The sequence below is a fragment of the Cervus elaphus genome, chromosome 23 (genome assembly GCF_910594005.1).
Source record: "Cervus elaphus chromosome 23, mCerEla1.1, whole genome shotgun sequence".
Classification (NCBI taxonomy): domain Eukaryota; kingdom Metazoa; phylum Chordata; class Mammalia; order Artiodactyla; family Cervidae; genus Cervus; species Cervus elaphus.
Genome location: NC_057837.1, coordinates 31,600,645 through 31,626,604, shown reverse-complemented (window position 1 = coordinate 31,626,604; position 25,960 = coordinate 31,600,645). Strand labels below are relative to the sequence as shown.

The 25,960-nt window shown below is 43.3% G+C and overlaps 1 protein-coding gene across 1 annotated transcript in view; it reads left to right on the top strand.

Annotated features, from left to right (window-relative positions):
* Window positions 1-25,960, top strand: part of RSU1 (Ras suppressor protein 1) — a 202,372-nt gene that overhangs the window by 27,170 nt on the left and 149,242 nt on the right. The window contains exons 4-5 of the mRNA XM_043885150.1: window positions 17,808-17,928; window positions 25,842-25,960. Coding sequence (XP_043741085.1) covers window positions 17,808-17,928; window positions 25,842-25,960 — 240 coding nt within the window. The remainder of the gene's footprint in view (window positions 1-17,807; window positions 17,929-25,841) is intronic.

Below are 25,960 nucleotides of genomic sequence, written 5' to 3'. Positions count from 1 at the left end.
GTAAATATGTCCATTTGATGGAAAGATAAATATGCATTACGTGGAGGTGGGTGAGTCCGGCCTCCTGTCACTTTTCATTGTAATCAGTGTCTTTCACTTCCCGTGTTTTTTAATGGGGACTAGCTGACGGCACCACATTCAAACTGATGGGACTCAAAAGATAAACCCCTCAGCACTGCTTTTATCTTGCATCCTCATGTGCCAATTACACTTCTGATGTGTCCTCTCGTGTACCTGGGGGACGAATCACCAGCTCACTCACGCTGGGACTTGGTCTGGGGACAGCTCTCAACTCCAGGGCTGGAGTCGGTACCTTGGGGCTGTTGGAAGAGCGTGTTGCTGAGCTGAGCTCTTCCTGCTGGTGGTTTTGACAGATCAGCAGGTCCCCTCAACATAGTAGGAGTGAGGCCACGAGAAAGGGGAAGGCAAGCTGATGACCCTCAAGCTCCCAAGATTTTGTGAGCAGAAATTCTTAAAGTTTTTGACATGAGAATTTGTCAGGGTCTTTCAAAATTGTCTGTCTAATCACTGTCAGAGATTCCTCATTGTTACAGCGACATGATTGATGTGTAACTCTGGGGGGATGGGGTGGAGCTGGTGGGTTTTGGTGCAGTCACTGGGGGGTTACTCTGCTGGTAACAACTCCTTCAGTCCATACAATGTCTGCAGTGGATTAAAGGAGGTGGGAGGTGCAGTGGCGAGGGAGTTTTTTTTTTTTTTTTTGCTGTGATTGGACAGGTGACTCTCTGAGCCGGGATGGAGGTGCTTGCTCTCCCAGGGGGAATGTTTGCAGAGTAAAGACGAGGCTCTGCCATCAGGCTCTCCTCCTCCTTTCCTCCCTTGCCTGCGTCACACCCTGCCCATCTTCCTCTTGGCCCCTCTGCCTGCCTTGGCAACGAGAATTCTCTCCCCCAAATCCTGTTGTTCAGAGACGCTTTTTTTTTTTTTTTTTTGATGTGGACCATTTTTAAAAGTCTTTATTGAATTTGTCACAATATTGCTTCTGTTTTATGTTTGGTTTTCTGGCCACAAGACATGTGGGATCTTAGTTACCCAACCAGGGATGAACCTGCACTCCCTGCATTGGAAGGTGGAGTCTTAGCCACTGGACCTCCAGGGAAGTCTCATGTTCAGAGATGCTTGGCACCAGCATGGCTCTTCCTTGTCCTCCTGTCACTTGCTGTTCCGTCCTCTCCAAAGAGTCTTAAGCCTTGTTGAAGGCTGAGACCGTCTTTCCTTCCTCTTTACTGCCCGTTGCTGAGCACAGAATGGCTTCCCAGGAAGCCCTCATGCAAAGGCAGCGATGGCAGGACCAGGGTGGGAAACAGCGGGTCTGGGTGAAGCGGTCAGTGGAGGAAGCTGCCGGCTTCTTCAGGATCAGTCAGTGTGTGGATCTGAGTGAGTGTAACCACTGCACGCTTCTGTTCCTTCACTGCTTGTCGGCTCCTTTCCAATGTGCTGAGCAGAGAAACAGAGCCTTCTGTCCTCGGAATTGCTGTCTTTCCCCTTTATGTCGGCCCTTTCGCAGGGAAGGAATGATGTACTCACACGGTACAGGCAGACCTCACTTTATTGAACTTGGCGGAAATTGAATTGAATTGGGGGAAATTGAAGGTCTGCAGCAACGCTGAGTTGAGCAAAGCTTCTGGGCTGTTTTTTTCCAACAGCATTTGCTCACCTCGTGTCTGTGCGTCACTTTGGTATTTCTCGCAATATTTCAAACCCACCGCCAGCAAAAAGGTGACAACTGGTTGAAGGCTCAGATGATGGTTAGCATTTTTTTTTTAAGCTTTGTGCTTTTTAATTAAGATATGTACTTTTTTTGGACATAATACTTTGCACCCTTAATAAACAACTGTAGAGTGTAGACACAACTCCTACAGGCTCTGAGAAGCCAAAAAGTTTGTGTGACTCGGTTTATTGCAGTCGTTGCATTGTTGCGGTGGGTGGTCTGAAAGCAAACCTGCATTGTCTCCGCGGTGTGTCTGGCTCCTCAGGGACACCCCAGGATGCACAGTTGGAAAGCTGGGGCCGGGACCAGCTGTGGGTGCTTTTCTCCACCTGGCAAACCTGGTGGGCTCAGCTGAGTGACTTCTCCAAAAGGAAATGAAGACCTACTACTAGTCTAGGTCTCCTGGTTTGGTCCCCTTGTTACTCTTTCCCTTAGTTTTATGTATGCATGTGTGTGTGCTAAGTCACTTCAGTTGTGTCCAACTCTTTGCAGCCGTTCAGACTGTAGCCCACCAGGCTCCTCTGTCCTTAGGATTCTCCAGGCAAGAATACTTTAGTGGGTTGCCATGCCCTCCTCCGGGGGATCTTCCCCATCCAGGGGTCAAATCCGAGTCTCTTATGTCTCCTGCATTGACAGGTTGGTTCTTTACCACTAGTGGCACCTGGGAAGCTCTGTTTTATGTATTTAAGATCCCAATGATTTACTAGTGTTTTTAAACAATTAATTTTAGGATACGTTTCTTGAAATTAGGAATGCTGTCGTATGCCTAGGTATTGTACATACACTCCACAGAAGTGCCAAAAACAGGCAGAACATGAAGTAGACCCTTGAGTTAATGCCAGTTGATAAATGGGTTGGTAGGTCGTGAGTGGTGGTGAGGTCCAGCTGTCTGAGATGATAGACTCAGTGCTTGCTTGCTCTCAGGGTCTCTAAGAAGGGGACGCAGCATTTATTTCAAAGATGGTCTTCCTGTGTCTCTGCCTGCCTGCCTTTGTGGTGACCCTCCCTTGTAATCCGGTGTTCGCTGAGTCTTTTGCAGTCTGCATCTTATCTAATCCCTGGTTCTTACAGTCTTTGGGAGTATTAGCTTTGTAAATGTTTTTCAACTTTTCAGACTTAAAGAGGAATTTCTGAGAGAATCGTTTTAAAACTTGTCCACTAGAGGTCACTGTTGGGATACTTTTCCCCCCTCCCTCCTCATCTCACACTAAAAGATAAAAAATCGAATTGGTGTTGTCAGACGATGAAATTTTTTTGCAAGCTTCTCTCAGGGCATGTTGTTACTGCCATTTACATAGGCCCGTTTTGCCACCATTAATGTTGATCCTTCCATAAGGAGGTATGTTATTTTTCTTTTGACTCCGAAACTTAAAGTACATGTTCAGTTTCACGTGTCATATTTAGTGTTTATTATGGTTACTTTCTCATGTTAGAAACTTTTCCTCCACTCTCTTTAAAGTGAAAGAATTCTGTTGCCTTTTATAGTATTTTTTTGTATGGAGTATACATAGAATTTATTTCTCCCTTGGAAGAAAGTTTAAAATACATATGTATGGAACCAGATTTTAATTAAAAAAAATAACTGTATGATATTCAGAAAAATATGCATTTGTGTCCATTTATATTGGTTCTTTTACTGAATGCCATCATGTAAGGAGGAATACTATGCATTATGAAATGACTCACATTTTGCATAAATGGTAAAGTAATCTGAGTATTAGTTTTTTAATATGATGCTTTTCTTAATTTTAAAAAGAATTTTATTCTTATAGCAAAACCCAGTACTTCAAATATGACAACAGTATTTTCCATTTTGTGACCTATGCATGATAAGGACTAAACCCTCATCATTTTCTGCAGGAAATGCAAAGAATGTCTTTTTGCTCTGTGCAAACATTGATCAGCGGGTTCTATGTAAACCTTTCATAAGTGTGAGTCTCAGAATGTGACTGCTTAGTTTTACACGTGGAACTTTTAACTGTCATGTAAAACATTTTCTTGAGATACTAGCAGCTTTGCTGGCCATTTCAAGCCTTAACTGGGACCATTTCTTGTCATCTAATGTGTCGCAAATGGCTGGACAGGCAGTAAACCTAAGTGTTATAGCAAAACTTGTTTCTTTTTTTTAACAGACTGTTTCTTACTAGTTTTAACACCTATATATGAATTCAAAATTATAGTGAAGAAGTAAATGCCAGGATATTTTCTTTAGTGATTTCATTAATTTCTTTTGTCAACACATTGAAACTAATGTAATGTTTTAAGATTTTATGCAGATGTATATATTGATAGGTTCTCTACTGAAAGTGTTATTGTAAAGGAATTAAGGAAGATGTTTTGCATGAAAATATTGCAATCTCATAATATGCAGGCCCAATTATAATGAAGAAAATTAAGCAGTTTTTTAAAAAGCGTAATAAATGGAAACCATTTTCTACAGACATAATTGATTGTTGAGATGAATGAGAAAAATTAACTGTCCCAACTTATAAGAATGACCTTCACCAGTCTTCCAACATCTTTCTGTTGCCAAGTCTCTAGTTATTTCCGCTTTCATAGATTACTTGTCATGCCTTATGCAAAAGTTCTAGTGCATGGCTTGTATGAAATTAAACTATGAGGGGAGAATATGCAAAATAAATTGTCTCTGTGTCATGAATTTATCTTGTGACAATATCAAAACAACTTGCTGTTTGCATTTTAACAGAGTACAAATGTATTTATAAACCAGAGGCTTTGATCAATAGCTTATTTTTCTAATTAGTGCATATTCATCAATTTGTTCTTATGCCATCATTTGAAAGATTTGGATTTGAAAAAATGTATACGTAGTAGTGAGTCAGACAGCTATTAATTGAACAGTGTCTTTCCAGTGGTGCCACCGGTTAGGTACCATTTACAAAATTGTCTATAGTTGGGAGTTTGTTTTTTGGCAGTTTTAGGAAGCATGTGGGATCGTCACATGGAAGCATCTGTTGATCCCATAGTCCAGAACCAGCACAACCCAAGGCCAACATGTGAAGTTGGAGAAGCAGTTTTGATACACTTGTGTCCTCTGCTCAGACACTTGTCATCCTTGATCCTTTTCATGTCAGCCCTTCCATCCTGAATGCACCTACTCTAGAATCTCTCTTCTTGGAGTCTTGTCCTGTGCTCAGAGGAAGCAAAATAAGGGTAGGTGTTAATTCTTCCATAGTGTATTTTTAAAAGGAGTGACTTCACTTATGGGAGTTTCAGAAAGATGGCAGGCTGTGGCGATCCTCATGTGCGGGCAGGTTGAACCTGTCACTTTCCAAACCATAGCTCGCCCACTGTGGGGAGTTCGTCTTGGATAGGGTTTCTTTTACTGTTTTTTAAAACTTTTAATTTTTTAAAAATTTTTTTGGAGTATAGTTGATTAGCAGTGTTCTGTCAGTTTCAGATGTACAGCAAAGTGAACCGATTATACAGATGGCTACATCCATGCTTTTTCTACATTCTTTCCCCATGTAGATCATTACAGCGTATTGAGTAGAGTTCCCTGTGCTGTATAGTAGGTCTTTATTAGTTATCTATTTTATTTATAGTAGTGTGTATGTGTCAGTTCACATCTCCCAATTTATCCCCGCCCCCATTCTCCTTGGTAACCGTAGTTTGCTTTATACAACTGTGACGCTATTTTTTTTGTAAATAATTCATTTATGTGATTTTTTTTTGATTCCACATGTAAGTGATACACCTTTGTGCTTCTCTGTCTGACTTACTTCACTAAGGGTGATAGTCTCCAGGTTCATCTGTGCTGTGCTTAATCGCTCAGTTGTGTCTGACTTTGCAACCTCATGGACGGTGGCCTCCCGACTCCTCTGTCCATGGGGTTCTCCAGGGAAGAATACTGGAGTGGGTTGCCATGCCCTCCTCCAGGGGATCTTCCCAACCCAGCGATCGAACCCAGGCCACCCACATTGCAGGTGAATTCTTGACTGTGTGAGCCTCTAGGGAAGCCCAAGAATACTGGAGTGGGTAGCCTATCCCTTCTCCAGGGGATCATCCCAACCCAGGAATCAACCTGGGGTCTCCCGCATTGCAGGTGGATTCTTTACCAGCTGAGCTACCAGGGAAGCCACTAGGTTCGTCTGTGTTGCTGCAAATGGCATTATTTCATTATTTTTTTAATGGTTGAGTAATACTGCATTGTATATATGTACCACATCTTCTTTATCCATTTCTCTGCTGATGGATTTTTAGATTGCTTCTATGTCCTGGCTGTCATTTACTATTTACAATAGAACCCTCAAATGGAATTGATCTGCTAGCAAACATTTCTATATAAATCCTCTGTTGACTCTCCTAGATAGCGTATGTATACATGTGTGTCATGCAGGGGAGGAGGAGATGTTCTATAAGATGTGATACTTGGGAATAAACACTCTTTTAGAGCAGTTCTTAACATTTCATAACTCACTGACCTTTTTTAAGAACAGTGAAAGCTGTGTCCATGATTCCTAGAAAGCTACACATAATCCTTAAAATTTCACCAGGTTTGTAGATCCTGCTAAAACCATTCATAAATTTTTTAGGGGCACATGCAGCTCAGATTTAGAAACCTTGGAGTTGGGGAAAGATAACAGTATATTTGCAGTGTGGATACACTGATGATGTTTCCTGGAAATATGTACAAAACTTTGATAAGGTTTTTTTTTTTAAGTTAACGTGAAGCTCATTCTTTTTATGATAGATATTATTTTTAGATATTTTTTTGATGTTGACCATTTTTAAAGTCTTTGTTGAACTTGTTACAATATTACTTCTGTTTTATGTTTTTGTTTTTGGCCCCAAGACATGTGGGGTCTTAGCTCCCCGACCAGGGATCGAACCTGTATACCCTGCATTGGAAGGCGAAGTCTTAACCAGTGGACCACCAGGAAAGTCCCTATCTTGTCTAACCTCTTACTGTTCCTTTAGCAGTTTTTTCCTGCCTGTGTAGTGTCCACTCCAGGCACCTGATGCTTAGTGGAATGCCTGCCCTTCTCTCTCTATCTTGCTCATCCTTCCAAGAGGGGAGATGAATTCTTACCTTTCTCCTTGAAGCCCTCCTTTGCAGCCAGCTATGTAGAAAATAAAGGGTGAGGTTATTCATAGCTTTTTAGCCTTGAAGGACCAGACCTCCCAGACACCATGACCTGAGTGCAAACGGAGAGGGTGGTTTTGGATGCCCTGCGCTGTGTCTGGGACAAGCAGCAGGCTTCATGTGGCTGAGGACGCGGAGCTGGAGGTGGGGGCTTCATGTGGCTTTGAGCCTCTGGATTCCCCTTTCCCCTGCTGCCTCCTCTGTCGATGTCTGTGTACAGGTAACGCCCTGCTCCAGGGAGTCCCGGGGCTTGGTGGACCAGACATTGGCCCTGCATCTTCACTTGCTCAAATGGATGAGCAGGGAGCATCCCTAAGGGTGAAGGCATAGTTGTTATCATTAGAAGAGGAGTTAACAAGGTCCAAGGTGGATTTTTCTAGCACTGGGCATTTTCCTCCACCCGCTTCCCCCTGCTTCATGTACTCCATCACCAGCACCAAGACATGAGGTAGGGAAGGAAGAGAAGCAACTTCGTGTGGATGATGTCTTGCTGAAGTCATTCTTTTTCTTTTTAATTGAAGTACGGTTGATTTACAATGTTGTGTTAATTTCTGCTGTAGAGCAAAGTTATACATACATTTGTAAAAATCTTTTTCATTTTCTTTTCTTCCCACTATGGTTTATCACAGGATATTGGACATAGTTCCTTGGGCTATACAGTAGGACCTTGTTGTTTATCCATTTGCTGGAGTAATTATTTTTTCTCCCCCCCCCCCCAGAAGTACCTTTATTATTTATTTATTTATTGGAGGAAAGTTGTTTTACGATCTTGTGTTGGTTTCTGCTGGACAGCAATGAGAATCAGCCTTAATGTATACATACATCCCCTCCCTCTTGCTTGAGCGTCCTACCAGCACGCCCAGCTGCCGGCCTCCCACCCCTTGAAGTCATCGCAGAGCCCCAAGCTAAGATCCCCATGCCTCTACAGCAGCTCCCCGTTGGCTGTCTGTCTTACACATGGTCGTGTGTATATATCACTGTAAAAGAAGATATGAGCTGTCGGCAAAGCATGATGTGTGTGTGTGTGAATTGTATTTGTCCATTGTCTCCCTCTTAATAATCTTGGATTGAGTGTGTGTGTGTGTGCTCCATTATGATGATACTTTTTAAAAATTTCAGAGCCTAAATAGCTCTCTTTCACTGAGCTGAGCATGCTTTCTGTGTTGATTGACTGAAATGCATTCAGTGTTCTGTTCTTCCTTGCTCTTTGCCGTGTTTCCAGGCTTCTTGGGCATCTTTCCCGGAGGAAGCGCTCGCCATCCTCTTCTTGTCCTTTACTAGGTGTCACTTCCTCCCAGGTGATGGAAGGTCACTGCCTTTCCTCTTAGTGTCTCTGCTCTGACGCGGCTCTCAGACAGAAGCTATTTGTGGATGTCCTGCTGGTGGAGGCTGCATTCCCTTCGCACTGGAGTGTGATTTCCAGGGTGTGTTACCAAAACAATTCTGGGTCTGGAAGGACGAAGACCGTGTGGACCATTGCTTGGTTCCTTCTGGGAAGTTGATTGGAGATTCAGACATAACTAAGTTTTGTGTCCTCAGAGGAGCAGAAATCCATGCTTGTCAGCTTTTTAGAAGATTTGTTTGACTGTGTGTACACACTTGTCATACCCCAGGGACAGATATTTTTGCATGTTAGACTTTGTACTATAAAAGCTGCCTTACTGCTTGCTTGTAACTTCACCTACTTTGGGGGTAATTGATTATTCTCATTGTTGCTGAAAGAGTTGAACCTTTTTTTTTTCTTTGCAGTAAATTACGTGAGGAATGTCTCTGGTTAGTAAAACGACTTAAGCTGCAGATTTTTTTTTAAATGTTTTTCTTGTGATGAGAACTTCTTTTATTCTTTTATTTTTTGATGGCTGTGCTGGGTCTTCGTTGCTGCCAAGGTTTTTCTCTAGTTGCAGTGAGCGGGGGCTGCTCTCTAGTTGTGGTGTGTGGGCTCCTCATTGCGGTTGCTTCTCTTGTTGTGGAGCACAGACCCTAGGGCAGCAATTGTTGCTGCTCCCGGGCACCCATGCTCAGTTGCTCCACGGCATGTGGTATCTTCACGGCCCAGGAATGGAACCCGTGTCTCCTGCATTGGCAGGCAGATTCTTTACCACTGTGAGCTGCAGGATCTTAAGGAAGCCGGTGATAGGATACACTAAGTCTATCCTTCTAGGTGTGGGTGCTCAGTAAGTACCGCTGACTAGCTGGAGGCAGCATCGCTTTTGTCACTTACAATGCTAATGATATTTGGGGGACCTTGGCCTTTGTCAGTGGCTACTTAGCTCTTCTGCTCTTTCATTTTTACCTTGAGGAACTTGTAGATCCTGTTAAATGAGAATTTTCTCTACTGTTCCATAAACTTTATGTTTTTAAATAACCCGTAACTACTGTAATTCACTGTTTTAATTGCTGCTTTGGGCGAAATCTCATAAAATCTGGAAAACTGGTTATCATCAGTATACTTTTGAACTTCAGGTTCTTACGCTAGGATAATTAGTTCATTATCCACCTCCTGTTTTTGACCAGAAAACAAAAGTCATTAATCACTATAGGTACAAATGACCTTTTTTTTCCACCTCAATATAAAATTCTGAAGAGCATAATTATTTGCCAGAGTGAGGAGATTCTTCTTTACATGTGATCATTAGAATGGTTTTCAGAACAAAGATTCCTAATTTGTTGATAGAATTGACATCTATATAATTAGTCTAGGCGTCACCTCTGCGATATGAATAGACTAATGCCTTCTAGCTATTGTAGCTGAGGATTAAAAGGACTTTCCTTTCACTCTGACCAAGAATGCACTGATTCATATTTCCTATAGTTTGGTATTTCATATGGCTTCTGTTACTTTGGCATCTTCCCACCAGGGTGAAGAGGGATGGTGATTGTTCAGTAGTATACTCGTCAAATATTGGGACAAAGCAGTGTTTGCTTTCATGATTTCTTCTCAAATGGACTTTCTCCCGCCACTGACTGTGTAATGAATAATCTCACTCATTTTCATGTATTTGGATGTTTTTGGTCATTTTTTCTGACTTCATTGCAGGAGTGTAACTTAAGAATCAGCAGAGACTTCCTTGGTGGTCCAGTGGTTCAGACTCTGCCTTCCACTTGTAGGGTCACAGGTTCAATCCCTGGTTAGGGAACTAAGACCCCACCTGCCAAAAACTTTTTAAACATAAATAAAACTTGTAAAAAATATATTTTTAAAAAATCAGCATACCTGGCTTCATTTGAATATCATCTATGATCCCTTAAACTTCTCTGTTAAAGAAATTTTATACAGCAGCAGAAGCGTCTGAAAATTTTGACTGGGCATTTCTATTTGTTATGACAACAGACACAAATCTCCCATTTTTAGTATAAATGTGTCAAATTTGGGGAAGCAGTGCTATTTGATTTATTTTGGTTTACCTTATTCCCTATGGGATCTTTGGGCTTTGTCTGGTCAGGGGTGTCCGTGGAAATGGGCCTAAGACAATAACGTTTCACCCCTCACATCGCAGGGTCGTGCCCGCCTCTGGGTCATGTCCTGGTCTCAGCCTCACTGTTGGCTTCATTGAGCCCTCGCTCTGAGGCTCTGTCTCCTTGCACTTGGGGTAGCCGGCAGCCCATCAGTGGTTCCCCATAAAGGTGGCAACAGCTCAGCCCCTAACTTGGGCTTTCAAGGAGGCATGTGGGGCAGGGACCCCTGGTTTTCAAGCCCTGGCCCTTGTGTTTCTCCTTTGCAGGAATCACCAGAGCCAAAAGCAGTGTGAATGATGCTGCAGAAAGAGCCAGGAGGGGGAGTTTGGTGGGTAGTCTTCCCGCCCATGCTGACGAAAGAAACTCCATGTGGTCCAGCCGCTTCCGGCTCCCGGCAGCCGCTGATGCCTGGTCTCTTCCTCCCCTTTTGTAGCTGAAGGGGACCCTGTTTTCAGTGCCAACCAGATGGTTCTAAAGACCAATGTGTGACCCCCACCCCCACCCCCCGGCCCTTCCGTGGGCTGTGCACAGGCGAGCGCCCGTCCTTATGTTCTGCATGGCACCTGCTGCACCCAGAGCCTGTCACCCTTCACAGTTTTGTTTCTTTGCCTCGGGGGCTGCAAGATGCTCTTGCTTGAAAAGCCCCCGGATCGGCTGTGCCCCGGCTGGGCTGCTCTGCCATCGCTGCCGCCTGGCATCCTACAGTAACCCTCTGGCCAGAAGGACAGTGAGTGACACCGCTTCACGTGACCACCGTGAAGTTGCCGCCACGTAACACGGTTCTGTGGACAAGGGGCTTTGGTGCTCTTTTCCCCTGGTTGTCATCGTCCTCCCCCGCGCTGACTTCCCGGCAGTGATCTGTGTGGGGAGCAGATGCTGATTGGAAACTGACTGCAGCCCCCAGTTGTGTGATTTCTCCATCGGAAGTGCCTTTCGTTTCGGGCTTCCTTGGTGGCTTAGGTGGTGAAGAATCCGCCTGCCCTGCAGGAGACCCGAGTTCTGTCCTGGGGTTGGGAAAATCCCCCGGAGAAGGAGGTGGTTTCCCACTCCAGTGTTCTTGCCTGGTGAATCCCATGGACAGAGGAGCCTGGTGGGCTGCAGTTCATGGGGTTGCAAAGAGTCAGACACAACTGAACAACTAACACTTTCACTTTTCCCACTTTATCTGCCCCCGATGTCAGTAGCCCACTGGGCTGGCAGAGGAGTCCTAATGTGGATCAGATTGATTGTCATGATCTTGCTCTACGTGATTGGGTGCAGCCAAGGACATATGTATTGGACTTGTGATTTTCACATCACCACTGACTTGAAAGTTTTCTGGGGGACTTCCCTGGTGGTCCAGTGGTTAAGACTTCGCCTTCCAGTGCTGGGTGTGCAGATTCAATCCCTGGTCAGGGAACTAAGATCCCACATGCCTCCTGACCAAAAAAGAAAAAAAGAAGACATAAAACAGAAGCAATGTTGTAACAAAATTCAATAAAGACTTTAAAATAGTCCACATTAAGAAAAAAAAAACTTAAAAAAAGAATGTTTTCTGAACCAAAATAGGGGCCTCTAGACCAGCAGCATTACTGACTTTTGGGAACTTGTTGGAAAGGCAGATTCCTGGGCCCCACCCCAAAGTACTGAATCAGAAACTCTAGGGTATGCCCCCAAATCTGTATTTTAACAAGCCCTCCTGGAATTCTGATGTACTTGAGGCTTTGAGGCTCACTGATTTGTTTGTTTTCAAGTTTTTATTGGATTGTAGTTGATTTACAATGTGTTAGTTTCAGGTGTATGGCAAAGTGATTCAGTTACACATATACACATATGAGTTCTTTGTTTCAGATTCCTTTCTCATATCGGTCATTACATAATCTTGAGTAAAGTTCCCTGTGCTATACAGTAGGTTCTTGTTGGTTGCCTATCTTATATATAGTTGTGTGTATGTGTGTGGTCTCATCCCAAGTTCCTGATTTATCCCCCCTTCCCCACATTTCCACTTTGGTGATCATAAGCTTGTTTTCAATATCTGTGTTTCTGTTTTGTAAATAAATTCATTTCTTTCTTTCTTTTTTAAATTAGGTATCAGAGGCCAAATGCTTTAGACCTTGGTGCAGAGATTGGAATATTCTGTATTCTTGCTGTCCGGCATGGCAGCTGCCAGTGACTGTCAAGGTCTCTAAATGTGGCTTCTGTGACCAGGCAACTGAACTACTAATTCTATTTCATGTCAACTAGTCTCAACTCAAATTTATTACTTGCTGTTTTTCTTTCTTTTTTAGTGTGCACACGTGCTAAGTTGCCTCAGTCTTTCCAACTCTTTGCGACCCTTTGGACTGTAGCCCACCAGGCTCCTCTGTAATACCCTCATCATGTTTCCTCATTCCCCACCCCACCACCTCCAGACCTCTGGTGACAACATATCTGATCTCTTTTTCAATAAGCTTTCTTGCTGTGTTGTGTTGTTCTGTTTGGTTTTTTGTTTTGTTTTTTAATATTAATAGATTTCGCTATAAGTGAGATCATACAGTATTTGTGTGACTTTCTTCACTTAGCATGATTCCTTTGAGGTCCATCTATGTTGTTGCAAATGGCAGGATTTCCTTCTTTTTTATGGTCAAATTGTATTTGTGTGTCTGTGTGTGTGTGAGAGAGAGAGAGAATGAGTGTGTATGTATCACATTTTCTTTATTCATCTGTCAACAGACACCTAGGTTGTTCCCATATCTTGGCTCTTGTGAATAATGCTGCTGTGAACTTGAGGGTTTAGGTACCGCTTTGACATAATGACTTTGTTTCCTTCGATTAAAGGCCTAGAAGTGGGACTGCTGGGTCATATGATTGTTCTGTTTTTAATTTCTTGAGGAACCTCCACACTTCTCCATAGACGCTGCACCAACTTAACATTCCCACTCTAGGCTTAAGGAGCCACATGTAACTAATGACTGCATCCTCACCCACCCAGCCCCACAGCATCTCCTGCCATTTATTATTGTGTGAATAAACTCCTGAAAGCCTTCAAGAAAATAAGTTATTGATTGTGCAATGGTTAATTTTATCCTGGAAGAAAATTGCTCTTAAAGTAAAGTTCCAGTTGCTACAATAGTAGTTGATTTAGGGTCTGATGTTGGAGAGAGGGTAAGCTGTTGTTAGCTAGTGGGGAAAGCATGTTCCTGAGTGTAACACTGATTTTGTGAACACGCGTCATCATCTATGCATTGCTGGTGGCTATGCCTGTTGTACGTGTAACTCACGTGGACAGATACATGTCCTCTTAGGAGTCAGGTTGTCATTCAGGACTGAAGCTGGCCAGTGGGTTCTTAGAGTTGGAACTGTCCGTCCAGTGCTTCCTGCCCTCCGGGGCCTTGTAAAGAGATGTTCATGGAGATCAGGCGAGACCCTTTTTGTCTTGCTCCCTTCTTGAGTGTCCCCAGGCACTTTTGGTTTCTTGTCCTAGAACCATCCAGGGGCTGGTGGCTTACAAACCTCTGGAACAATTTTAGATTGAAGAGGATTTGAAGGAAAAGAGGGTCTTCCTGAGCTTGTTAGCTTGAATAATTAGAAATGCCAGAAGATGCTCCGAGATGAGTCTCTGGGCAGAGTTCCTGGGATGAATGACCCCATCTTTTTCCACTTTTCCAAAACACAGCAGAAGCTCTGGGCTGAGAGCGCCCCCAGCATTCATTCTCCGTTCCCGCAACCAGAGCCAGTCGTGTGGCATGCAGGAGCCTGGGCATCCCTGTGAGTTTCTCTAGCAACTGAAGTCTCAGAATTGAGGCAGCCCATGATACTAGTTGGACAGCAAACGATACTAAATTCTCTGTCACAGGCAAAGTTCTACATGACTGAGCTTCCTAATTGAGGGCCCCATTTCTTGCATTATTTAAATCCATATCATTGATTTTTGCAATCAGCTCTTCTCAGAATCACAGAATACTACAGCTGGGTGGAAGGGAATGGAGAAATGGTCATAATCCAGCCTTCTTAATTTAGGCTGAAGGGAATGGAGGCACACAGAAGTTATGCGTTAAGGACACATAGCAAGTTCAGAGCTGGTCAAGAAAGTGCAGAGCTAGCCCAAGATGAGTGAGCCAGGCCTCCTGGGTTTTTGCGTCACACAACCTCTCTTTTTCTTCTCCTCGACTCCTTGTTGTCTGTAGACTCGGTGTGAACCACTGGCGGGGGTAGAGAGGGGTCAGAAACTGGACAGGTGGATGGAGAAGGAACATTTCAGATGCATAATAAGAAATATATTGATGCTCACTGCTTAGTTATATTTTAAAATGTTGCTTCTTGCTGGTGTGCCTTGAGAATTCCAACAGAATATTCTCACCAGTGACACGTTGCTGCTCCCTTTTCATTATAGATTTTCGTATATTGTTCATGAATCTATGTACATGATTTAGCCACTGCACAACTGTTACTCATATTGTTAACTGGTTATTATTATTTTTTTTAATGGACAGTTTTGTTGGGATCAGTTTGCTTTCCAGCCACCAGACCTGTCTCTGGTGATCGACTCTGATCATCCACCTTTTTGCAACTTTCTTTTATTTTTTAAATTGAAAATTTTTTCTTTCTCTCTTTTTTTAAAAGTATTTATTTAGCTGCCTGGGATCTTCGTTGCATCTTGTGAGATCTTTTTGGGTTGCGGCTCATGGACTGTAGTTGCAGCACATGGGTGGCATGTGAGATCTTAGTTCCCTGCCCAGGGATCAAACCTGCATCCCCTGCATTGCAAGGCAGATTCTTAACCATTGGACCACCAGACAGGTCCTGTGACTTATTTTCTTTAAATAGTCTGCTTCTCTTACTTTATCCCAACAGTATTGAAATGTTCAGTGCTGTAAGTTTATGCTTCTGTGCACAAAATAAGCATTCTCTAAATGCTGGTTGAAAGCGTGAATGTCATCCCATCCAGATAGGTCTGAAGGTTAATTTCCTTTGCTTTTAACTACAGTGGGGGTGCTGGGGGGGAGGATTCTGTAGTTTAGGAAGAATATTAGCTGTAAAATCTTTTTTCCCTTTCTCGTTTGAATGGAGTCTTTAGCAAACGATTCACATGCGCACCAAAAATCTGGGAGAGGCTGGGTAAATTGAATGTGGGGTTATTGTTTGTGTCCACAGAACAAAGCCCTAAATCACATTTAGCATAACGTGTGGTTTTAAATTGGACTGATTTAGCAAGGAGAGTGAAATAATCTCTCATCCTGTCAAAAAAGGCGATACCTTCGGACCAGCATTTAATTGCATTGGCAAAGTAACTTCAGGAAAGCGGCAGTAATTCTGGCTGCATTATTCTTGGTTTGTGGTTAAATTGAGATCATCATTTTCTCCTGGTTGCCCTAACTTTCTTTATTGCTCTTCAAGCTAATCAGATGAATGCGGGGAGAAAAGCTTAGTGGTAGCTGGAGGGTGAATGGGGAAAGAATGAGGTCTCTGACCAGGGCTGTAGTCCTCTGTCTATTCGCACTTGACACACTTCAGGGTCCAGGTAGAGAGAACAAATAAATGAACACCTCTAAATCCAGCAGGCACAATCTGATGAATTTCCTTGTGGTCATTTATGCAAAGTGAATACGATCCATTCCTGAAAAGTATGTTATGGAGGACACACCTAAACATGTGCTTTTGTAGCCAGATCCTACAGTTAGGGCTTGTTTGCATTCCTCTTGGCACTGGGGAGTGAGGTGCTAGAGGAGTTCCCAGTTGCCTCAATGATCCCATTAAAGCCTACCTTTTTATCGCCATCCCCACAACCAGCCTCTTCAGTAACCAACTCATCCACGCCTTGCTCATTTTCCATCTGGACCACTACCTCTTCCCAGCTGTCTTCGTTCAGACTAATTCCTCTTCTCCACAGTCCCTTCCTCTAGCAAATGTGTGTCTCTGAACTTGTACCAAGCCTTTAAAAGTAATCAGGTCATTGATACCTTAGACATTTTATAAAGCTGAAAATGATGACTCATTTGTAATGAGCTCTGTGCCTGCCACCTTACTTCTGTTCCCCTGGGAGTTATCCACTGGGGTTCTTGATATGGCTGTCTTCTTATATATCTCAGGTGTCTGGGGACTTCCCTGGCGGTCCAGTGGCTAAGACTCCACACTCCCATTGCAGGTTTCCCAGGTTTGATCCCTGGTTGGGGGACTAGATCCCACAGGCTACAACTAAAGATCCTGCATGTTGCAACGAAGACCTGGTGCAGCCAAATAAATTAAGAAACCAAACAAAAAACCTGAGGTGTCTGTCTGGAATGTTACACACACCTTGGCCTTGGTTTTCAGCAACGTTGTCCCCAGGTTTCTCCAGTTTTCTGGGGCACCCCTGGAAGAGGATGTTGAGATGGGAAGAAAATGCACTAACAGAAGACCTAACAGTTTCTTCTGTGGTACCCAAGACCCTTGTCCATAGTTTCAGTTACCTAAATATTTTGGTATTAAGAGCTTACATGAACTGTGAATGAGCTGGTGGCCAGTAACTAATGTTTGTGGAGAGACTGAATCAGCAGATGAGATACATGAAGTACAATACATTGAATGTCCTGCTGCTGCCAAGTGAGACTTAGTATTTTTGTGGTAAAGATGCCTTTGGCTTTTAAATTTGTATTTGCAAGTATATACTGTAGGGAAGGGGAATGCTTTCAGCTCCCCAGTCACTTTCTTTAACCTTTGATATGCACACTCATGTCCACCGTCTTGCTACTGAACTGATTTTTCATACGCCTGAATAATAACAATGCGGTGATCAGTTGCTAATCTGATAGAAGGGGTGTGTGTGTGTGTGTGTGTGTTGATTGAGATGCAAAAGCAAAAATCAGAAACTCGGTAGGTTGACTGTTTTATCATGTAAGATTGAATTTAAACATCATCGTGATTTAGTCAAGTGTTAGGAGAACAGCTCTTCAGATAGCAGATTATTTAAACAGCTTGATGATACATTACTCGGGAAGGGATTTTGGACTTTACTGACTTTCGTTTGGAGATATGAGGGAAGTAGAAGGAAGAAAACAACTGGACTCGGTAGACATTACATGATTTTAAAAAATATAATTTTACATCTAGGAGAGTAAATGCTAAGACTTCTCATCAGAAGGAAAAACATTTCTTTTGTATTTTTATGAGATGATAGATGTTCACTAACCTTATTGTGATAATCATGATGTAAGTCAAATACTTAGGGTGTACACCTGAAACTTACATAGAGCTGTATGTTGATTATATCTCAATAAAACTGGAAGGAAAAAAAATTTTAAGTATAGAATGTTCTGTAATGTTCGCTTAGAGACTGTTCATGGCGCAGCTTTTCTCTTCTGCCCTTTGAGGAAACATTTCCATGTGAACTCGGTGGTAAGCTACTACTTAAGAAACTACCTACAGAAATTAAGTAAGATATATATATATATGGATAAAGTGATTGTGCTGGAGTTTCATCTTTCTCTCATTTGAAAGGAAAGCAAAATGTGTCGCTGGCATTCGCTGCCAGGGGCAAGGTTTCTGCATTCACACTCAGCGTTTCTGTTTCCACAGCTGTGCCACCAAACATAGCAGAACTGAAGAATCTGGAAGTGCTTAACTTTTTTAATAACCAGATTGAGGAGCTGCCCACGCAGATCAGCAGTCTTCAGAAACTCAAACACCTGAACCTGGGGTGAGTCTCCTGGAGGGAGAAGAAAACAAGAGGAGGAGGAGCTGGAAGCCGGGATGCGGGCGGGAGCGAGGGAGGGTTTTGCCATTTACAGGAGCAGCAGATCTCTAATTTTTTCCCCATGTTTTAGGTTTTTAAAAAAGTTTTATTGTTTTAATACATCCTTTCAATGGCCTACATTAGCGCAAATCTATCTGCGTGCTAATTGAGAAGCTAATTGTTGGTGTAATAAGGGAGTTTATTTTTACTGTATTTTGTTTCCAATAAAATCTTGTTTCCGTTATGTTGCCTGAGAAGGAACCCATTTGCATAGCTAGCTTGAAATGTACAGGCCAGTTGTAATATGGTTGATTTTTTCTCTCTCTGTATTGAGTAGAAATAGTGTCCAAAGCACCTTCCTTCTATGGAGGGGAGGATATGCTTCCTAACACTACTTCATTGATTCTTAACAATTTTTCCTTTTTATATTTGAGAAGTTATCAATCCTGTATCTGTCTTTATACAAAGGTGAAGAGAGGAGTTTTGATTCAGCCGAGGTTACAGAACCAGGTTGCAGTGAATAATAGTAAAACTTTGTGTTCTTATGTTGCAGTTTTCAGAGTCCTCATACCAGTGTTTGACCCTCTTAACAATTGGGAATGGGGAAGGGCAGGCATTACGGATTTCATTGTGTGGAAGGAAGCCAAGCCTTTTTCAAGAGGTTAAGTGGCTTGCTCCTGACTGGCCCTCAGGTTAGTGGCTGAGCAGACAGAGAACCCCACTGTCCATGAGCACCATACGCGCCCCCCAGAACTTGGACTTCCGAATTCCAGCTTCATTGTTGAGCTGTTTTAGGAAACATGCCTGCTTTACATGGAGGAGCCTCATCCTCCATGTAAAGTAATATATCATTAAATTTTAGCCATAAACACTGATTCAGCTAGTGATTTACATGGAGTGGCTATAGGAGCTGGCCAGGTATTTGTCAATTTACTAGGAAGCAATCGTGGAAAAAAAAAAATCATTCATGGACTGATTTTTAGTTCATGTTTTTCCACCGGAAATCTGGTCAGACTCTCTTCATTTGCTGTTCACTCCAGTTGAGAGACTGTCTTTGTAAGACCTGTGAGCATTCTTTTCTCAGTGTCTGAGAGGAAGTAGGGTTTAGAAGAGGGGAAAAGTCACCTGATATCAGACAGCTTTCTCTTAAAAATACGGAGACTGTACCCATCTGGCAAACCAGAAAAGAAAGGCTCCTCTGTTTATATCTCTGTTTTGAAAGATTAAGTCCTAATATTTCATTTGCATTTAAGAAGGAAGCTAAAACAAGACATATATAATGGGTTGGCCCAAGTGAACTTTTTCGCCAACCCAGTACTAGACATGTATTCTTACTATTAAATTCTTCATCATTTACTAAGTGAGTTGATATATATAAGGTACAAGAGAACCACCTAGGTCCGAGATTGACTTTCATTAGACCTCGAGCCTCAGTAAGTGCTCATTTTAACACATCATATAAATGACACACACTTAGGTACCATGATAGTTCCTAGGTGGACCATAAAACGTCAAAAAGTGGGTGGCGGCCCAATTTCTGGAAATCCATGCCCCTTACCCAAAATAGTTGGGATAATCCTCCCATTCATTGGTGTATGAAATTAACCACCCCAGTTAAAACTGATAACCCCATACCTGGTGCCTCTTGACTTCTGAGATGCATGGCCCACAGTCTTGTCTGTGGAGTACATATCTCTCTGAATAAACATTCTTTCACCTAAAAAATGGTGCTAGGCATAGTATCTGGCACATTTATCATCATCATTGTTTTATTTATAGGTTCATTTATCTTGGGACTATGTAAGTGCCTTTTCTACATGAGAGCCTTGCTCATTTGAAGATCAGTGATGAATGTCGCAGCCTTAAGGATGGGGGCAGAGCAGCTGTCAGCAGGGAAGTGTGCAGCTGGCTCACTGACCTGGGGGAGGTAGTGAGGTGACCTTGGGAGAAAGGGGCCAGGAGCGTGTTAGCCTATAGGTCAGGTTCTTGGAAAGATTCCTGCAAGGGGTCGCATTAGAGCTGAGACTCTGATACTGAGATGACTGACTGACAGGTAGATGGCGACACCTCTGATTGTGAGAAGGACTTAGTTAAAAGCTCAGTCAGTGCATACAATGGAATATTACTCAGCCATAAAAAGGAACAAATGTGAATCAGTTTTACTGAGGTGGGTGAACCTAGAGTCTGTTTGTTATAAGTCAGAAAGAGAAAAATATGTATTAGCATACATATGGAACCCAGAAAAATGGTATTGATGAACCTGTTTGCAGAGCAAGAATAGAGACACCAACATAGAGAATGGACTTGTGGAAGGAGAGGGTGGGATGAATTGAGAAAGTAGCATTGACATATAAACACTACCTCATGTGAAATAGGGAGCTAGTGGGCAGCTGCTATATAACACAGGGAAGTCAGCTCCATGCCCTGTGATGATCTAGAGGGGTGGAATAGGGGTTGGGGTGGAAGGGAGGCTCAAGAGGGAGGGGACATATGTATAGTTATGACTGATTTGTGTTGATGTATGGCAGAAACCAGCACAGCCTTGTAAAGCAATTATCGTCCAATTAAAATAAACTAACAAAAGATAAAAAGCTCAGAGCACCACCTGTTCCAGGTGCTGCAAGTTTCATGGTGTCCTGAGTGGAAAGTGTAAGGCGGTAGGAGGTAAGGCAGGAGATGAGGGCAGGCAGAGAAGCACGGAGTCTGCTGTGCATTCGATGAGTGTTTCTTGGGATCTCTGTTCAGGTGCTGGCCATCCAGCCCTCAGGGAACCTATATCACAGTTGGGGAAACAGCCTGTAAATAAGTAAATGTCCATTGTGGCAGGGAGTCGAGTGCTGATGGAGGGCCTTGTGTGTCAGATAAAGGAGCTCTGGTCTTAACCTGATGACCTTTAGGGAGCTGTCACCGGGAAGTGGCAGGTAAGATGAAAGATCACGTGTGAAAGATCACGTGGAGGAGAAGTTGGACGAAATCCACCAGGTTAGCGTTCCTGGTGAACCAGGGTAGGAACAGTGAAAAGCAGATATAAGTGGTAAAATTCATGAGGCGGTACTGATGGCCGAAACCCACTAGGTTAGCGTTCCTGGTGAACCAGGGTGAGAACAGTGAAGGTGGGGAGGGATTTTATATGAAAAGCAGATACAAGTGGTAAAATTCATGAGGTGGTACTGATGGCTGAAACCCACCAGGTTAGCGTTCCTGGTGAACCAGGGTAGGAACAGTGAAGGTGGGGAGGGATTTTATATGAAAAGCAGATACAAGTGGTAAAATTCATGAGGCGGTACTGATGGCTGAAACCCACCAGGTTAGCGTTCCTGGTGAACCAGGGTAGGAACAGTGAAGGTGGGGAGGGATTTTATATGAAAAGCAGATACAAGTGGTAAAATTCATGAGGCGGTACTGATGGCCGAAACCCACCAGGTTAGCGTTCCTGGTGAACCAGGGTAGGAACAGTGAAGGTGGGGAGGGATTTTATATGAAAAGCAGATACAAGTGGTAAAATTCATGAGGCGGTACGGATGGGATGGTGGAGCTGAAATAGATGTATAGACACAGCTTTGGGGAGGAGGGAAGGGGCCTAGGTTTTGTTCGGTTGAGTTCAAGGTGCTTCAGGACAGAGTTGTAAACTTTCCTTTTTCATCAAACACTTTTGAGTTGCCTCTTTGTCGACTTTGGGGCTGTTTGCATTTTTGGCTCTTGCTGATTTATTTATTGTGTAACACTCTCTGGATTTAATTACCTAGCTGCATGGATGGGGTTGTTAGAGTTTGAACCCAGTTCCTAGTTCTCTGGGAGAGGGATTAAGATAGGTTTCTGTAAATGGTACTTTTTTCCTCAAATGGCATGAAGAATTGTGTCTGTGCAGCCCTGGTTAAGGCAAGGCTTGGAGAAGGACTCAGAATAAACAGACAAAAAAAAAAAAAAAATAACACAGCAGAGCAGTTTGGCCACATGTAATCCAAGCTTCATGTTCAGCCGGAAATTGATTTTGAAGTTTTATATCCAATTTGCTATTTATTCTGATTATCCCAAAACCAGAGAGGATTTTAGGCCATCTGAATAAATAGAAGGAAGCAGAATGATGCTCTTCATTCTTCCATTGTGTCATTCCTTGTGCAGAGTTATTTTTATTTTATTAAAAAAGTGTAAAGTCACATAGGTTACAAGTTGGTAATTATTTTGGGTATAACCTCATGGCAAGAGCATCATGCTAACTATTCTGGGATAACTTTTTTTTGCTATGTTGCTTGGCATGTGGGATCTTAATTTCCTGACCAGAAATCGAGCCGCAGCCCCGTTCTTTGGAAGCACGGAGTCTTAACCACTGGACCACCAGGGAAGTCCCTAGAATAACTTGTTTGTTTTTCCTGGAATAACTTTTGATGTTTTGACCTAGTTAAATGAAGGAGCTTATCTTATGAAGATTTAGAAGTTTTCATTGAGCACAGTGTTGAGTGTTCATGGTTTTTGTTTTTGTTTTGTTTTGTTTTGCTAAGTGTGTGAGAAGGTAGCTGGGGAGGTGAGAAAAAAATCTGCTCACCCAAGAGGACCTCTGGAGATCAGTGTTCCAAAAGAGAAGTGTTCAAATGGGCCTTCCTGTAGCTTTTGAAGAGGAAAATGGGGAAAAATGCCAGACATCCTTTGACTCTGGTTTTATCAAGTTCTCCATCATATGCGGGCATCTTCACATTCCATATGCATTTGAAAAACGTTCACCTGCAAACAGAACTTAAACCATTGGGCATGGTTGAGTCATTGGTAGCTTTATCTTCTAACATCTGAATTGATTGGAGAGTAAGCAGATGAGGAAGCCTTCCATGATGGTTCAGACCCTACAACGGTCTCCTTAGGCAAGCTCATCTCTTTGAAGCTTAGTCAGAATCTCTCTCCAGCTTCCTGAAAAGCAGTTGTAGTTACAGCCATCATTCCTTGAGAACCTATCCGGGAGCCAGAAATTGTTTTGGGGGCTTCCCATGTCTACTCTCTCCACTTTCTAGTGGTCCTTCTGGGAAGGTATCCCTGTCCTCATCTTCAGTTCAGTTCAGTCACTCAGTCGTGTCCGACTGTTTGCAACCTCATGGACCGCAGCATGCCAGGCCTCCCTGTCCATCACCAACTCCCGGAGTTTACTCAAACTCATGTCCATCGAGTCAGTGATGCTATCCATCCACCTCATCCTCTGTTGTCCCCTTCTCCTCCTGCCTTCAGTCCCTCACAGGATCAGTGTCTTTTTCCAATGAGTCAGTTCTTTGCATCTGGTGGCCACAGTATTGGAACTTCAGGTTCAGCATCAGTTACAGCATTCATCTTACAGTTGAGGAAATCGGGTCTCAGAGGAGCTGAGTTACCCAAGGCCACCCAGTCAGCGAGTGCTGGAGCTGGACCTCCACCCTAGCTCTGTTCTATCCTCTCTGGGCATCCTTGAGTGCTGGAGCTCTCAGGGGATGTCCTGAAGAGAGGCAGCCCCCATGTGTGATGGAGGTGGATGTTGATGACCCCTGCAGGGGAAGGCAGCACATGACACCTGTCAGGACCAGGGAGCCAGGAGTAGCCCTTTGTGTGCTGGTGTCCAGAGGCACAGGTCCTGTGGCTGCTGATGCTGGTGGTAGCTGAGTCCACCCTGCTTTCAGACCTTCCCGATGCTTTAAGTTAGGGCTTTCTTTTTGCCCTCTGGATTAGCAGGCCCAGTGCTGTCACCGCTGCTGACTGCAGGGGACTCTGCTGAGTCCCTAACACCTTGGGGGGGGGTGGGGATTGGTTTCTTGCTCAGGGAATAAGTTTAGTAGATTCTTGACATGCACAGGTGGGCTGGCTCGGGTTTGCTCTAGGCTGGAGAGTGGACGAGATCTGCCTTTTTGGTGAGATGCCTCTTCCCACGAAGAAAGTCTGAAAGTGGATTTCTTGCACCTTATGTTTCAAAAGTGTACTTCTGGGTTTAGAAAGAAAAATTGTATTGGTCATTTTCAAAAATGGGTAACTCAGAGCAAGATTTAAGGAAGGAAGCACTTGCTGTATACTTCTGTGCCTTTCTGTCTGTCTCTGACTTCTTTCCTTCAGTTTACTCAGCATCCTCATGTGGGGGTCCAGGAATCAGGGGTGCCTTGGGGCTGGGGGCTCTTAGATACCTGTCATTCTCATCAGGAGAGTCAGAGGTCCTTGGTGCTAAACCTGTGTTAACCTGACCCTCCGTTGCCATGTTCCAGAGATCATTATAAGTACTGTCCTGCCTGCATTTCAGTTTTGGAGACCCCGTGAAACACTTGACAGAGGTGTGCTTCACAGATTGTGAATTCACAGAAAGTATCAGTTACTAGGGCTTCCCTGGTGGCACAATAGTAAAAACAAAACAAAACAAAAAAACCCACCTGCCAATGCAGGAGATGTAAGAGATGCAGATTCAATCCCTGGGCTGGGAAGATCCCCTGGAGAAGGAAATGGCAACCCACTCCAGTAATCTTCTCTGTAAAATCCCATAGACAGAGGAGCCTGGTGGGCTTCAGTCCACGGGATTGCAAAGAGTTGGACACGCCTGAGCACGGCACAGCTGCAGCGCGGTCCAGCCAACTCTACTGGAGCTTAATTTGCTAACTGTGACGTTAGGCTGAGACTTCATACCCATGCAGAGGTGGGCCTCACCTTTTTCCTGGGTTTCTCTCTGCTCTCAGCTGTTTCCTATGAGGCCTGGTTGGTGGGTTTGAATAGGATTGTGTGTCGTGTGAAAAGGATTGGTGTCTAGATTTATGTTTGGTGTCACAGCGCCCCACCCCCCCACCTTTCAGTATTTGTCAGCCTATATTATTAAACATTTTTTTGAAATCATATTTTAAGTGTATTCAAAGGGAATAACATTAAGAAAAATAAAGAGTCTTACAAATGGAACATAATAGAAAAATATGTTTCTTAGCTTTCCTTAGGTTTCATTGGAGAGGTGTGTGTGTGTGTGTGTGTGTGTGTATTTAAGGGCTTCTCTGATGGTTCAGATGGTAAAGAATCCACCTGTGATGCGAGAGACCCAGGTTCCATCTCTGGGTCTGGAAGATCCCCTGGAGAAGGGAATGGCAACCCACTCCAGTATTCTCGCTTGGAGAATCCCAGGGACAGAGGAGCCTCAGCCATGGGGTCACGAAGAGTCGGACATGACTGAGCAACTAACACTTTCACTCTTTACATATATATTAAAATTTTTTCAATTGTGGTATACAATACGCATAACGTAAAGTATACCATATTTACGTTTCTGTGATTCAGAAGCATTAAGTGTATTCCCATTGTTTTGCAACCTATCTCTGGAAATTTCTTGTCTTGCCATACAAACTCTATACCCATTAAACAATTCCCCATTCTCCTCCTCCCACCCTACCCCCGGTCCCTGGCAAACTTGATTCTAATTGGAGATGGTACTGAACTACTATCAGTAGTTGCAAAACAAAACAAAAAAAAGTGATTTTTCTTTTTTTTTTCCGGTCTCCCATTGGGAGGAATAAGCAAAATCAAATAAAGCAGACGTCTGAAAACTATGAGACTTCACATATATCTTCTGAGGTCTTATCATTGCTATACTTATAAAGAAGTTTTTCTCTAGAAGGACAGATATTTTGTGATGTGTTTGTTTTCTGTGTAAAACAGTGTTGGAACACCACCATTGGAGAAAGTGACAGCTAAGGCATTTTCAAATGTTTCATGGACTTGGAAATCACCTGTCTAGAATGAGTAGGCTGGTAAAAATAACATAAACTGAATGGGATTATGGCTGGGTTTTCAGCTTTGAGCCCCTCACAGGTGACTCTGAGACTCTGCACACAGAGGTGATCTGAGCAGTCCGTATACGTACATGTTTTGTGTGTGACATCTTATGTTTTTACCCCCAACAACAGCATGAATAGATTAAACACTCTGCCTCGAGGATTTGGATCACTTCCGGCTCTGGAGGTCCTTGATTTGACTTATAACAACTTGAATGAAAATTCTCTTCCTGGAAACTTCTTCTACCTGA